Source organism: Oncorhynchus keta, unplaced genomic scaffold (assembly GCF_023373465.1).
Source record: "Oncorhynchus keta strain PuntledgeMale-10-30-2019 unplaced genomic scaffold, Oket_V2 Un_contig_2383_pilon_pilon, whole genome shotgun sequence".
Taxonomy (NCBI): domain Eukaryota; kingdom Metazoa; phylum Chordata; class Actinopteri; order Salmoniformes; family Salmonidae; genus Oncorhynchus; species Oncorhynchus keta.
The window spans coordinates 305181-319272 of NW_026283598.1; the positions used below are offsets into that span (position 1 = coordinate 305181).

The 14092-nt window shown below is 49.1% G+C and overlaps 1 protein-coding gene across 1 annotated transcript in view; it reads left to right on the forward strand.

Moving 5' to 3' along the window:
* The window catches only part of LOC127921846 (protein kinase C beta type-like), a 62910-nt gene that overhangs the window by 31575 nt on the left and 17243 nt on the right, over positions 1-14092 (forward strand). The window contains 4 exon segments of the mRNA XM_052505435.1: positions 3949-4083; positions 8340-8436; positions 11049-11192; positions 13585-13758. Coding sequence (XP_052361395.1) covers positions 3949-4083; positions 8340-8436; positions 11049-11192; positions 13585-13758 — 550 coding nt within the window.

Genomic DNA, 14092 nt, shown 5'->3' on the forward strand with positions numbered 1-14092 from the left:
TCTTTGTTGTTAGAACCCTTAGAAGTCGGGAGAGCTCTAGACTTTACATTATCTTTGTTTTGAAGAAGATCCAGGCATCACGCACAGATAAACATACAGAAGGAAAGCTTTGTTTCTCTTCCTCCTCCTCCCTTCTGTGGTGCTCTGATGGATTCTGATCTATAATCTGTCTGGTGTGTCATCAATAGTTAGTGGGTTGTAGTCTCAGTTGGTCATCAATAGTTAGTGGGTTGTAGTCTCAGTTGGTCATCAATAGTTAGTGGGTTGTAGTCTCAGTTGGTCATCAATAGTTAGTGGGTTGTAGTCTCAGTTGGTCATCAATAGTTAGTGGGTTGTAGTCTCAGTTGGTCATCAATAGTTAGTGGGTTGTAGTCTCAGTTGGTCATCAATAGTTAGTTGGTTGTAGTCTCAGTTTGTCATCAATAGTTAGTGGGTTGTAGTCTCAGTTGTCATCAATAGTTAGTGGGTTGTAGTCTCAGTTGGTCATCAATAGTTAGTGGGTTGTAGTCTCAGTTCAGTTGGTCATCAATAGTTAGTGGGTTGTAGTCTCAGTTTGTCATCAATAGTTAGTGGGTTGTAGTCTCAGTTGTCATCAATAGTTAGTGGGTTGTAGTCTCAGTTTGTCATCAATAGTTAGTGGGTTGTAGTCTCAGTTGGTCATCAATAGTTAGTGGGTTGTAGTCTCAGTTGGTCATCAATAGTTAGTGGGTTGTAGTCTCAGTTGGTCATCAATAGTTAGTGGGTTGTAGTCTCAGTTGGTCATCAATAGTTAGTGGGTTGTAGTCTCAGTTTGTCATCAATAGTTAGTGGGTTGTAGTCTCAGTTTGTCATCAATAGTTAGTGGGTTGTAGTCTCAGTTTGTCATCAATAGTTAGTGGGTTGTAGTCTCAGTTGGTCATCAATAGTTAGTGGGTTGTAGTCTCAGTTGGTCATCAATAGTTAGTGGGTTGTAGTCTCAGTTTGTCATCAATAGTTAGTGGGTTGTAGTCTCAGTTGGTCATCAATAGTTAGTGGGTTGTAGTCTCAGTTGGTCATCAATAGTTAGTGGGTTGTAGTCTCAGTTTGTCATCAATAGTTAGTGGGTTGTAGTCTCAGTTGGTCATCAATAGTTAGTGGGTTGTAGTCTCAGTTGGTCATCAATAGTTAGTGGGTTGTAGTCTCAGTTGGTCATCAATAGTTAGTGGGTTGTAGTCTCAGTTGGTCATCAATAGTTAGTGGGTTGTAGTCTCAGTTGGTCATCAATAGTTAGTGGGTTGTAGTCTCAGTTTGTCATCAATAGTTAGTGGGTTGTAGTCTCAGTTGGTCATCAATAGTTAGTGGGTTGTAGTCTCAGTTTGTCATCAATAGTTAGTGGGTTGTAGTCTCAGTTTGTCATCAATAGTTAGTGGGTTGTAGTCTCAGTTGGTCATCAATAGTTAGTGGGTTGTAGTCTCAGTTGGTCATCAATAGTTAGTGGGTTGTAGTCTCAGTTTGTCATCAATAGTTAGTCTCAGTGGGTTGTAGTCTCAGTTGGTCATCAATAGTTAGTGGGTTGTAGTCTCAGTTGGTCATCAATAGTTAGTGGGTTGTAGTCTCAGTTTGTCATCAATAGTTAGTGGGTTAGTAGTCTCAGTTGTAGTCATCAATAGTTAGTGGGTTGTAGTCTCAGTTGGTCATCAATAGTTAGTGGGTTGTAGTCTCAGTTGGTCATCAATAGTTAGTGGGTTGTAGTCTCAGTTGGTCATCAATAGTTAGTGGGTTGTAGTCTCAGTTGGTCATCAATAGTTAGTGGGTTTGTAGTCTCAGTTTGGGTTCATCAATAGTTAGTGGGTTGTAGTCTCAGTTGGTCATCAATAGTTAGTGGGTTGTAGTCTCAGTTGGTCATCAATAGTTAGTGGGTTGTAGTCTCAGTTGGTCATCAATAGTTAGTGGGTTGTAGTCTCAGTTGGTCATCAATAGTTAGTGGGTTGTAGTCTCAGTTGGTCATCAATAGTTAGTGGGTTGTAGTCTCAGTTGGTCATCAATAGTTAGTGGGTTGTAGTCTCAGTTGGTCATCAATAGTTAGTGGGTTGTAGTCTCAGTTTGTCATCAATAGTTAGTGGGTTGTAGTCTCAGTTGGTCATCAATAGTTAGTGGGTTGTAGTCTCAGTTGGTCATCAATAGTTAGTGGGTTGTAGTCTCAGTTGGTCATCAATAGTTAGTGGGTTTAGTAGTCTCAGTTGTAGTCATCAATAGTTAGTGGGTTGTAGTCTCAGTTGGTCATCAATAGTTAGTGGGTTGTAGTCTCAGTTGGTCATCAATAGTTAGTGGGTTGTAGTCTCAGTTTGTCATCAATAGTTAGTGGGTTGTAGTCTCAGTTTGTCATCAATAGTTAGTGGGTTGTAGTCTCAGTTGGTCATCAATAGTTAGTGGGTTGTAGTCTCAGTTTGGTCATCAATAGTTAGTGGGTTGTAGTCTCAGTTTGTCATCAATAGTTAGTGGGTTGTAGTCTCAGTTGGTCATCAATAGTTAGTGGGTTGTAGTCTCAGTTGGTCATCAATAGTTAGTGGGTTGTAGTCTCAGTTGGTCATCAATAGTTAGTGGGTTGTAGTCTCAGTTGGTCATCAATAGTTAGTGGGTTATAGTCTCAGTTGGTCATCAATAGTTAGTGGGTTGTAGTCTCAGTTTGTCATCAATAGTTAGTGGGTTGTAGTCTCAGTTTGGTCATCAATAGTTAGTGGGTTGTAGTCTCAGTTTGTCATCAATAGTTAGTGGGTTGTAGTCTCAGTTGGTCATCAATAGTTAGTGGGTGGTCAGTTGGTCATCAATAGTTAGTGGGGTTGTAGTCTCAGTTTGTTGGTCAATAGTTAGTGGGTTGTAGTCTCAGTTGGTCATCAATAGTTAGTGGGTTGTAGTCTCAGTTTGTCATCAATAGTTAGTGGGTTGTAGTCTCAGTTGGTCATCAATAGTTAGTGGGTTGTAGTCTCAGTTGGTCATCAATAGTTAGTGGGTTGTAGTCTCAGTTGGTCATCAATAGTTAGTGGGTTGTAGTCTCAGTTGGTCATCAATAGTTAGTGGGTCAGTAGTTAGTGGGTTGTAGTCTCAGTTGGTCATCAATAGTTAGTTGGTTGTAGTCTCAGTTGGTCATTGGGTTGTAGTCTCAGTTTGTCATCAATAGTTAGTGGGTTGTAGTCTCAGTTGGTCATCAATAGTTAGTGGGTTGTAGTCTCAGTTGGTCATCAATAGTTAGTGGGTTGTAGTCTCAGTTGGTCATCAATAGTTAGTGGGTTGTAGTCTCAGTTGGTCATCAATAGTTAGTGGGTTGTAGTCTCAGTTGGTCATCAATAGTTAGTTGGGTTGTAGTCTCAGTTGGTCATCAATAGTTAGTGGGTTGTAGTCTCCAGTTTGTCATCAATAGTTAGTGGGTTGTAGTCTCAGTTGGTCATCAATAGTTAGTGGGTTGTAGTCTCAGTTTGTCATCAATAGTTAGTGGGTTGTAGTTAGTGTCATCAATAGGTTGTAGTCTCAGTTTGTCATCAATAGTTAGTGGGTTGTAGTCTCAGTTGGTCATCAATAGTTAGTGGGTTGTAGTCTCAGTTTGTCATCAATAGTTAGTGGGTTGTAGTCTCAGTTGTTCATCAATAGTTAGTTACACTGTGTCAAGATAAAGACATCGAGATAAAGTCTTGAACCGTTGCATCTTGGGAATTATTGATTCTCTCTCTCTCTCCCTCTCTCGCTCTCTCCCTCTCTCCCTCTCTCTCTTTCTCCCTCCCTCTCTCTCTCTCTTCTCTCTCATCTCTCTCTCTCTCTCCCTCTCTCTCTCTCTCTCTCTCTCTCTCTCTCCCCCCCCTCTCTCTCTCTCTCTCTCTCTCTCTCTCTCTCTCTCTCTCTCTCTCTCTCTCTCTCTCTCTCTCTCTCTCTCTCTCTCTCTCTCTCTCTCTCTCTCTCTCTCTATCTCTCTCTCTCTCTCTCTCTCTCTCCCTCTAGTCCTCTGAAGGACTCTGATAAGGACCGGCGTCTGTCGGTGGAGATCTGGGACTGGGATCTGACCAGCAGGAACGACTTCATGGGAGCGCTCTCATTCGGCATCTCAGAGCTTCAGAAACAAGGAGTGGATGGATGGTAAGATGGAGGGAGGGAGAGGAGGATGGAGGCAGAGGAGGATGGAGGGAGAGGAGGATGGAGGCAGAGGAGGATGGAGGGAGAGGAGGATGGAGGGAGAGGAGGATGGAGGGAGAGGAGGATGGAGGCAGAGGAGGATGGAGGCAGAGGAGGATGGAGGGAGAGGAGGATGGAGGAGAGGAGGATGGAGGGAGAGGAGGATGGAGGGAGAGGAGGATGGAGGGAGAGGAGGATGGAGGGAGAGGAGGATGGAGGGAGAGGAGGATGGAGGGAGAGGAGGATGGAGGCAGAGGAGGATGGAGGGAGAGGAGGATGGAGGCAGAGGAGGATGGAGGCAGAGGAGGATGGAGGCAGAGGAGGATGGAGGGAGAGGAGGATGGAGGGAGGGAGAGGAGGATGGAGGAGGGAGAGGAGGATGGAGGGAGGGAGAGGAGGATGGAGGCAGAGGAGGATGGAGGGAGGGAGAGGAGGATGGAGGCAGAGGAGGATGGAGGAAGAGGAGGATGGAGGCAGAGGAGGATGGAGGGAGAGGAGGATGGAGGCAGAGGAGGATGGAGGGGAGGAGAGGAGGAGGAGGGAGGGAGGGAGAGGAGGATGGAGGCAGAGGAGGATGGAGGGAGGGAGGGAGGGAGGCAGAGGAGGATGGAGGGAGAGGAGGATGGAGGCAGAGGAGGATGGAGGCAGAGGAGGATGGAGGGAGGGAGGGAGGGGGGAGAGGAGGATGGAGGCAGAGGAGGATGGAGGGAGAGGAGGATGGAGGCAGAGGAGGATGGAGGCAGAGGAGGATGGAGGCAGAGGAGGATGGAGGGAGAGGAGGATTGAGGGAGGGAGAGGAGGATGGAGGGAGAGGAGGATGAGGGAGGGAGAGGAGGATTGAGCTCTTGGGAGGAGGAGGATGGAGGGAGAGGAGGATGGAGGCAGAGGAGGATGGAGGGAGAGGAGGATGGAGGCTGAGAGGAGGATGGATGGAGGGAGAGGAGGATGGACGGGAGAGGAGGATGGAGGGAGTTCCCTGTCCAGGATGGAGGAAGAGGAGGATGGAGGGAGATCACGGGAGGGATGGAGGGGAGGAGGAGGGAGGGAGAGGAGGATGGAGGCAGAGGAGGATGGAGGGAGAGGAGGATGGAGGCAGAGGAGAATGGAGGGAGAGGAGGATGGAGGAGAGGAGGATGGAGGCAGAGGAGGATGGAGGCAGAGGAGGATGGAGGCAGAGGAGGATGGAGGGAGAGGAGGATGGAGGCAGAGGAGGATGGAGGGAGAGGAGGATGGAGGCAGAGGAGGATGGATGGAGGGAGGGAGGGAGGGAGGGAGGGAGGGAGGGAGAGGAGGATGGAGGGAGGGAGAGGAGGATGGAGGGAGGGAGAGGTGGATGGAGGGAGGGAGAGGAGGATGGAGGGAGAGGAGGATGGAGGGAGGGAGAGGAGGATTGAGGGAGGGAGAGGAGGATGGAGGCAGAGGAGGATGGAGGCAGAGGAGGATGGAGGGAGAGGAGGATGGAGGCAGAGGAGGATGGAGGCAGAGGAGGATGGAGGGAGAGGAGGATGGAGGCAGAGGAGGATGGAGGGAGAGGAGGATGGCTCCCCCTGGGAGGGGAGGAGGATGGAGGGAGGGAGAGGAGGATGGAGGGAGAGGAGGATGGAGGGAGAGGAGGATGGAGGGAGAGGAGGATGGAGGGAGAGGAGGATGGAGGCAGAGGAGGATGGAGGCAGAGGAGGATGGAGGGAGAGGAGGATGGAGGGAGAGGAGGATGGATGGAGGGAGAGGAGGATGGAGGGAGAGGAGGATGGAGGGAGAGGAGGATGGAGGGAGAGGAGGATGGAGGGAGGGAGGATGGAGGTGTTCTATCTTGGTGTTTTCATAAAGCGTGATTTTAAGATTTATATCCACGCGGTCTCAGGAGCCAATCGCTTTATCGACAGTCTTGACTACTTCATTGGGCAACAACAAAAAGCCTTAATTGTTTTTTTTATTGTTTAAACAAAAAATCAAATACCACGAAATGGGAGGAAAAACCCTTTAGTTTCTGCTTTCTAAATAGGAAGTATAGAGGCACCAAAAGCCCGTTAGACTGCTCTTGTTCCCTGTCCATATCAGCAGTCTACATCACGGCTGGATAGGCTGAGTCTCCTCTGGTAGCTCTTGTTCCCTGTCCATATGAGCAGTCTACATCACGGCTGGATAGGCTGAGTCTCCTCTGGTAGCTCTTGTTCCCTGTCCATATCAGCAGTCTACATCACGGCTGGATTAGGCTGAGTCTCCTCTGGTAGCTCTTGTTCCCTGTCCATATGAGCAGTCTACATCACGGCTGGATTAGGCTGAGTCTCCTCTGGTAGCTCTTGTTCCCTGTCCATATGAGCAGTCTACATCACGGCTGGATTAGGCTGAGTCTCCTCTGGTAGCTCTTGTTCCCTGTCCATATCAGCAGTCTACATCACGGCTGGATAGGCTGAGTCTCCTCTGGTAGCTCTTGTTCCCTGTCCATATCAGCAGTCTACATCACGGCTGGATAGGCTGAGTCTCCTCTGGTAGCTCTTGTTCCCTGTCCATATCAGCAGTCTACATCACGGCTGGATTAGGCTGAGTCTCCTCTGGTAGCTCTTGTTCCCTGTCCATATCAGCAGTCTACATCACGGCTGGATAGGCTGAGTCTCCTCTGGTAGCTCTTGTTCCCTGTCCATATGAGCAGTCTACATCACGGCTGGATTAGGCTGAGTCTCCTCTGGTAGCTCTTGTTCCCTGTCCATATCAGCAGTCTACATCACGGCTGGATGGGCTGAGTCATTTCCTCTGGTAGCTCTTGTTCCCTGTCCATATCAGCAGTCTACATCACGGCTGGATTAGGCTGAGTCTCCTCTGGTAGCTCTTGTTCCCTGTCCATATCAGCAGTCTACATCACGGCTGGATAAAACAGTCTCCTCTGGTAGCTCTTGTTCCCTGTCCATATCAGCAGTCTATTTCACGGCTGGATTAGGCTGAGTCTCCTCTGGTAGCTCTTGTTCCCTGTCCATATCAGCAGTTACATCACGTCCAGGGCTGATATAAAACAGGGACATTTGGCAACCCTGGCGTCAGGGCTGATATAAAACAGGGACATTTGGCAACCCTGGCGTCAGGGCTGATATAAAACAGGGACATTTGGCAACCCTGGCGTCAGGGCTGATATAAAACAGGGACATTTGGCAACCCTGGCGTCAGGGCTGATATAAAACAGGGACATTTGGCAACCCTGGCGTCAGGGCTGATATAAAACAGGGACATTTGGCAACCCTGGCGTCAGGGCTGATATAAAACAGGGACATTTGGCAACCCTGGCGTCAGGGCTGATATAAAACAGGGACATTTGGCAACCCTGGCGTCAGGGCTGATATAAAACAGGGACATTTGGCAACCCTGGCGTCAGGGCTGATATAAAACAGGGACATTTGGCAACCCTGGCGTCAGGGCTGATATAAAACAGGGACATTTGGCAACCCTGGCGTCAGGGCTGATGTAAAACAGGGACATTTGGCAACCCTGGCGTCAGGGCTGATATAAAACAGGGACATTTGGCAACCCTGGCGTCAGGGCTGATATAAAACAGGGACATTTGGCAACCCTGACGTCAGGGCTGATATAAAACAGGGACATTTGGCAACCCTGGCGTCAGGGCTGATATAAAACAGGGACATTTGGCAACCCTGGCGTCAGGGCTGATATAAAACAGGGACATTTGGCAACCCTGGCGTTCCAGGGCTGATATAAAACAGGGACATTTGGCAACCCTGGCGTTCAGGGCTGATATAAAACAGGGACATTTGGCAACCCTGGCATCAGGGCTGATATAAAACATGGACATTTGGCAACCCTGGCGTAACAGGGCTGATGTAAAACAGGGACATTTGGCAACCCTGGCAGTCAGGGCTGATATAAAACATGGACATTTGGCAACCCTGGCGTCAGGGCTGGAAAATCCCTGTTTTTGAAACTAGTGCCACTTTAACGCCGAACATAGAGACAATGGTGTTAATCTGTAGTGTTAATCTGTAGTGTTAATCTGTAGTGTTAATCTGTAGTGTTAATCTGTAGTGTTAATCTGTAGTGGTAATCTGTAGTGGTAATCTGTAGTGTTAATCTGTAGTGGTAATCTGTAGTGGTAATCTGTAGTGGTAATCTGTAGTGTTAATCTGTAGTGGTAATCTGTAGTGGTAATCTGTAGTGGTAATCTGTAGTGGTAATCTGTAGTGTTAATCTGTAGTGGTAATCTGTATATTCTACAGGTTTAAATTGTTGTCCCAGGAGGAGGGAGAATACTTTAATGTTCCTGTCCAACCAGACGGAGAAGACGGCAACGAGGAACTACGACAAAAGTTTGAGGTGAGAGAAACCGATGACATCACTGGGGGAAGTGGGCGTGTCTCCAGAGGGAGGGATGCTGGTATTAAATCCTAGTCTGCAGTCCAAACACATCATTTTGTTACCCACTCAGCCCCTCGCGCTAATGTAACAGTCCCCTGTTCCAACCTCTATATGTAACAGTCCCCTGTTCCAACCTCTATATGTAACAGTCCCCTGTTCCAACCTCTATGTAACAGTCCCCTGTTCCAACCTCTATGTAACAGTCCCCTGTTCCAACCTCTATGTAACAGTCCCCTGTTCCAACCTCTATATGTAACAGTCCCCTGTTCCAACCTCTATATGTAACAGTCCCCTGTTCCAACCTCTATATGTAACAGTCCCCTGTTCCAACCTCTATATGTAACAGTCCCCTGTTCCAACCTCTATGTAACAGTCCCCTCTATGTAACAGTCCCCTGTTCCAAGTCCCCTCTATATGTAACAGTCCCCTGTTCCAACCTCTATGTAACAGTCCCCTGTTCCAACCTCTATGTAACAGTCCCCTGTTCCAACCTCTATGTAACAGTCCCCTGTTCCATATGTAACAGTCCCCTGTTCCAACCTCTATGTAACAGTCCCCTGTTCCAACCTCTATATGTAACAGTCCCCTGTTCCAACCTCTATATGTAACAGTCCCCTGTTCCAACCTCTATATGTAACAGTCCCCTGTTCCAACCTCTATGTAACAGTCCCCTGTTCCAACCTCTATGTAACAGTCCCCTGTTCCAACAGTAACAGTCCCCTGTTCCAACCTCTATATGTAACAGTCCCCTGTTCCAACCTCTATATGTAACAGTCCCCTGTTCCAACCTCTATGTAACAGTCCCCTGTTCCAACCTCTATATGTAACAGTCCCCTGTTCCAACCTCTAACAGTCCCCTGTTCCAACCTCTATGTAACAGTCCCCTGTTCCAACCTCTATGTAACAGTCCCCTGTTCCAACCTCTATATGTAACAGTCCCCTGTTCCAACCTCTATATGTAACAGTCCCCTGTTCCAACCTCTATGTAACAGTCCCCTGTTCCAACCTCTATATGTAACAGTCCCCTGTTCCAACCTCTATGTAACAGTCCCCTGTTCCAACCTCTATGTAACAGTCCCCTGTTCCAACCTCTATGTAACAGTCCCCTGTTCCAACCTCTATGTAACAGTCCCCTGTTCCAACCTCTATGTAACAGTCCCCTGTTCCAACCTCTATATGTAACAGTCCCCTGTTCCAACCTCTATGTAACAGTCCCCTGTTCCAACCTCTATGTAACAGTCCCCTGTTCCAACCTCTATATGTAACAGTCCCCTGTTCCAACCTCTATATGTAACAGTCCCCTGTTCCAACCTCTATATGTAACAGTCCCCTGTTCCAACCTCTATATGTAACAGTCCCCTGTTCCAACCTCTATATGTAACAGTCCCCTGTTCCAACCTCTATATGTAACAGTCCCCTGTTCCAACCTCTATGTAACAGTCCCCTGTTCCAACCTCTATGTAACAGTCCCCTGTTCCAACCTCTATATGTAACAGTCCCCTGTTCCAACCTCTATATGTAACAGTCCCCTGTTCCAACCTCTATATGTAACAGTCCCCTGTTCCAACCTCTATGTAACAGTCCCCTGTTCCAACCTCTATGTAACAGTCCCCTGTTCCAACCTCTATGTAACAGTCCCCTGTTCCAACCTCTATGTAACAGTCCCCTGTTCCAACCTCTATGTAACAGTCCCCTGTTCCAACCTCTATGTAACAGTCCCCTGTTCCAACCTCTATATGTAACAGTCCCCTGTTCCAACCTCTATGTAACAGTCCCCTGTTCCAACCTCTATATGTAACAGTCCCCTGTTCCAGTCCAGTCCCCTGTTCCAACCTCAGTCCCCTGTTCCAATATGTCCCCTGTTCCAACTATGTAACAGTCCCCTGTTCCAACCTCTATATGTAACAGTCCCCTGTTCCAACCTCTATGTAACAGTCCCCTGTTCCAACCTCTATGTAACAGTCCCCTGTTCCAACCTCTATGTAACAGTCCCCTGTTCCAACCTCTATATGTAACAGTCCCCTGTTCCAACCTCTATGTAACAGTCCCCTGTTCCAACCTCTATGTAACAGTCCCCTGTTCCAACCTCTATATGTAACAGTCCCCTGTTCCAACCTCTATGTAACAGTCCCCTGTTCCAACCTCTATGTAACAGTCCCCTGTTCCAACCTCTATGTAACAGTCCCCTGTTCCAACCTCTATATGTAACAGTCCCCTGTTCCAACCCTATATGTAACAGTCCCCTGTTCCAACCTCTATGTAACAGTCCCCTGTTCCAACCTCTATATGTAACAGTCCCCTGTTCCAACCTCTATATGTAACAGTCCCCTGTTCCAACCTCTATATGTAACAGTCCCCTGTTCCAACCTCTATGTAACAGAGCTGACCGTGATGAATGACGTGAGCTTAATGTTTTGAGAGAGAAAAGCAGATATTTATACTCTTCACTCATGACTGCAATTCTTCTAGATTGAAGAACATGTAATTAAGTTTTTATGGCAGTTTATCAAACTCAAAATGTTGACCTAAGAAACTGTAACTCTGATCATAATGTTGTCTCTCCCCGTCAGAGAGCTAAGATTGGTCCCGGTAAGAACACAGACGGCTCCTCCTCTAACTCCACCTCTAAGTACGATAGCAACGGTAACCAGGACCGCGTCAAACTGACAGACTTCAACTTCATTATGGTGTTGGGCAAGGGCAGCTTCGGGAAGGTAGGTGGAGGGACTGGGGGGGGGTCCCCTGTTGGGGGGGCTGTATGGGGGGACTGTTGGGGGGGGTGTATGGGGGGGACTGTATGGGGGGTGTATGTGGGGGGGACTGTATGTGGGGGGCTGTATGGGGGGACTGTATGGGGGGGTGTATGTGTGGGGGACTGTATGTGTGGGGGGCTGTATGGGGGGGGGACTGTACTGTAGGGGGGGACTGTATGGGGGGGCTGTATGTAACAGGGGGACTGTATGGGGGACTGTAGGGGGGGGTACTGTATGGGGGGGACTGTAACAGTGTGGGGGGACTGTATGGGGGGGACTGTATGGGGGGGACTGTATGTGGGGGGGCTGTATAACAGTCCCTGTGGGGGACTGTATGTGTCCCCTGGGGGGGACTGTATGGGGGGGACTGTATGGGGGGGGACCTGTTACTCTGGGGGACTGTATGGGGACAGGGGTACTGTATGTGTGGGGGGGACTGTATGTGTCCCTGGGGGCTGTATGTAACAGGGGGGATGGGGGGTGTATGTGATCCCTGGGGGGACTGTATGTGGGGGGGACTATATGTTAAAGGGGGTGTATGGGGGGGGACTGTATGGGGGTGCTGTATGGGGGGACTGTATGGGGGAGGGACAGAGAGACTCTATGTGTGTGGGGGGACTGTATGGGGGGGATGGGGAGGGGGAGGGTGTGTTACTCTGTTAAAGATCCCCTCGTCTCTAGGTGATGTTAGACTGTATGGGGGGGACAGGGAGGGGGTGTGTTACTCTGTTAAAGATCCCCTCGTCTCTAGGTGATGTTAGACTGTATGTGGGGGACAGGGAGGGGGTGTTACTCTGTTAAAGATCCCCTCGTCTCTAGGTGATGTTAGACTGTATGTGGGGGACGGGGAGGGGGTGTGTTACTCTGTTAAAGATCCCCTCGTCTCTAGGTGATGTTAGACTGTATGTGGGGGACAGGGAGGGGGTGTGTTACTCTGTTAAAGATCCCCTCGTCTCTAGGTGATGTTAGACTGTATGGGGGACAGGGAGGGTGTGTTACTCTGTTAAAGATCCCCTCGTCTCTAGGTGATGTTAGACTGTATGTGGGGGACGGGGAGGGGGTGTGTTACTCTGTTAAAGATCCCCTCGTCTCTAGGTGATGTTAGACTGTATGGGGGGACAGGGAGGGTGTGTTACTCTGTTAAAGATCCCCTCGTCTCTAGTGATGTTAGACTGTATGGGGGGACAGGGAGGGTGTGTTACTCTGTTAAAGATCCCCTCGTCTCTAGGTGATGTTAGACTGTATGTGGGGGGACAGGGAGGGGTGTGTTACTCTGTTAAAGATCCCCTCGTCTCTAGGTGATGTTAGACTGTATGTGGGGGACGGGGAGGGGTGTGTTACTCTGTTAAAGATCCCTCGTCTCTAGGTGATGTTAGACTGTATGGGGGGACTGGGGAGGAGTGTGTTACTCTGTTAAAGATCTCCTCGTCTCTAGGTGATGTTAGACTGTATGTGGGGGACATGGTGGGGAGGGTGTGTTACTCTGTTAAAGATCCCCTCATGGTCTCTAGGTGATGTTAGACTGTATGGGGGGTCAGGGAGGGGGTGTGTTACTCTGTTAAAGATCCCTGGGGGGGTCTCTAGGTGATGTTAGACTGTATGTGGGGGACAGGGAGGGGTGTTACTCTGTTAAAGATCCCCTCGTCTCTAGGTGATGTTAGACTGTATGTGGGGACAGGGGGGGGTGTGTTACTCTGTTAAAGATCCCCTCTGTCTCTAGGTGATGTTAGACTGTATGTGGGGACGGGAGGGGAGGGGGTGTGTTACTCTGTTAAAGATCCCCTCGTCTCTAGGTGATGTTAGACTGTATGTGGGGGACAGGGAGGGTGTGTTACTCTGTTAAAGATCCCTCGTCTCTAGGTGATGTTAGACTGTATGTGGGGGACATGGAGGGGTGTGTTACTCTGTTAAAGATCCCCTCGTCTCTAGGTAATGTTAGACTGTATGTGGGGGATGGGGAGGGGGTGTTACTCTGTTAAAGATCCCTCGTCTCTAGGTGATGTTAGACTGTATGTGGGGGACAGGGAGGGGGTGTGTTACTCTGTTAAAGATCCCCTCGTCTCTAGGTGATGTTAGACTGTATGTGGGGGACAGGGAGGGGGTGTGTTACTCTGTTAAAGATCCCCTCGTCTCTAGGTGATGTTAGACTGTATGTGGGGACGGGAGGGGGATGGGAGGGGGTGTGTTACTCTGTTAAAGATCCCCTCGTCTCTAGGTGATGTTAGACTGTATGTGGGGGACGGGGAGGGGGTGTTACTCTGTTAAAGATCCCCTCGTCTCTAGGTGATGTTAGACTGTATGTGGGGGACAGGGAGGGGGTGTGTTACTCTGTTAAAGATCCCCTCGTCTCTAGGTGATGTTAGCAGAGCGTAAAGGAGCAGACGAGCTGTACGCCGTAAAGATCCTGAAGAAGGACGTGGTGATTCAGGATGATGATGTGGAGTGCACCATGGTGGAGAAGAGGGTCCTGGCCCTGTCTGGGAAACCTCCCTTCCTCACACAGCTTCACTCCTGCTTCCAGACCATGGTAACCACACACACACACACACACACACACACACACACACACACACACACACACACACACACACACACACACACACACACACACACACACAGAGGTAAACACACACACACACAGAGGTAAACACACACACAGAGGTAAACACACACACACACACAGAGGTAAACACACACACACACACAGAGGCAAACACACACACACACGCACAGAGGAGGGTGTGGGGGTGTTGTCAGGGGGCTGACGGGGGGTGCTAGGAGGGTGTGGGGGTGTTGTCAGGGGGGCTGATTGGGGGGGGGTGCTAGGAGGGTGTGGGGGTGTTGTCAGAGAGGGGGCTGAC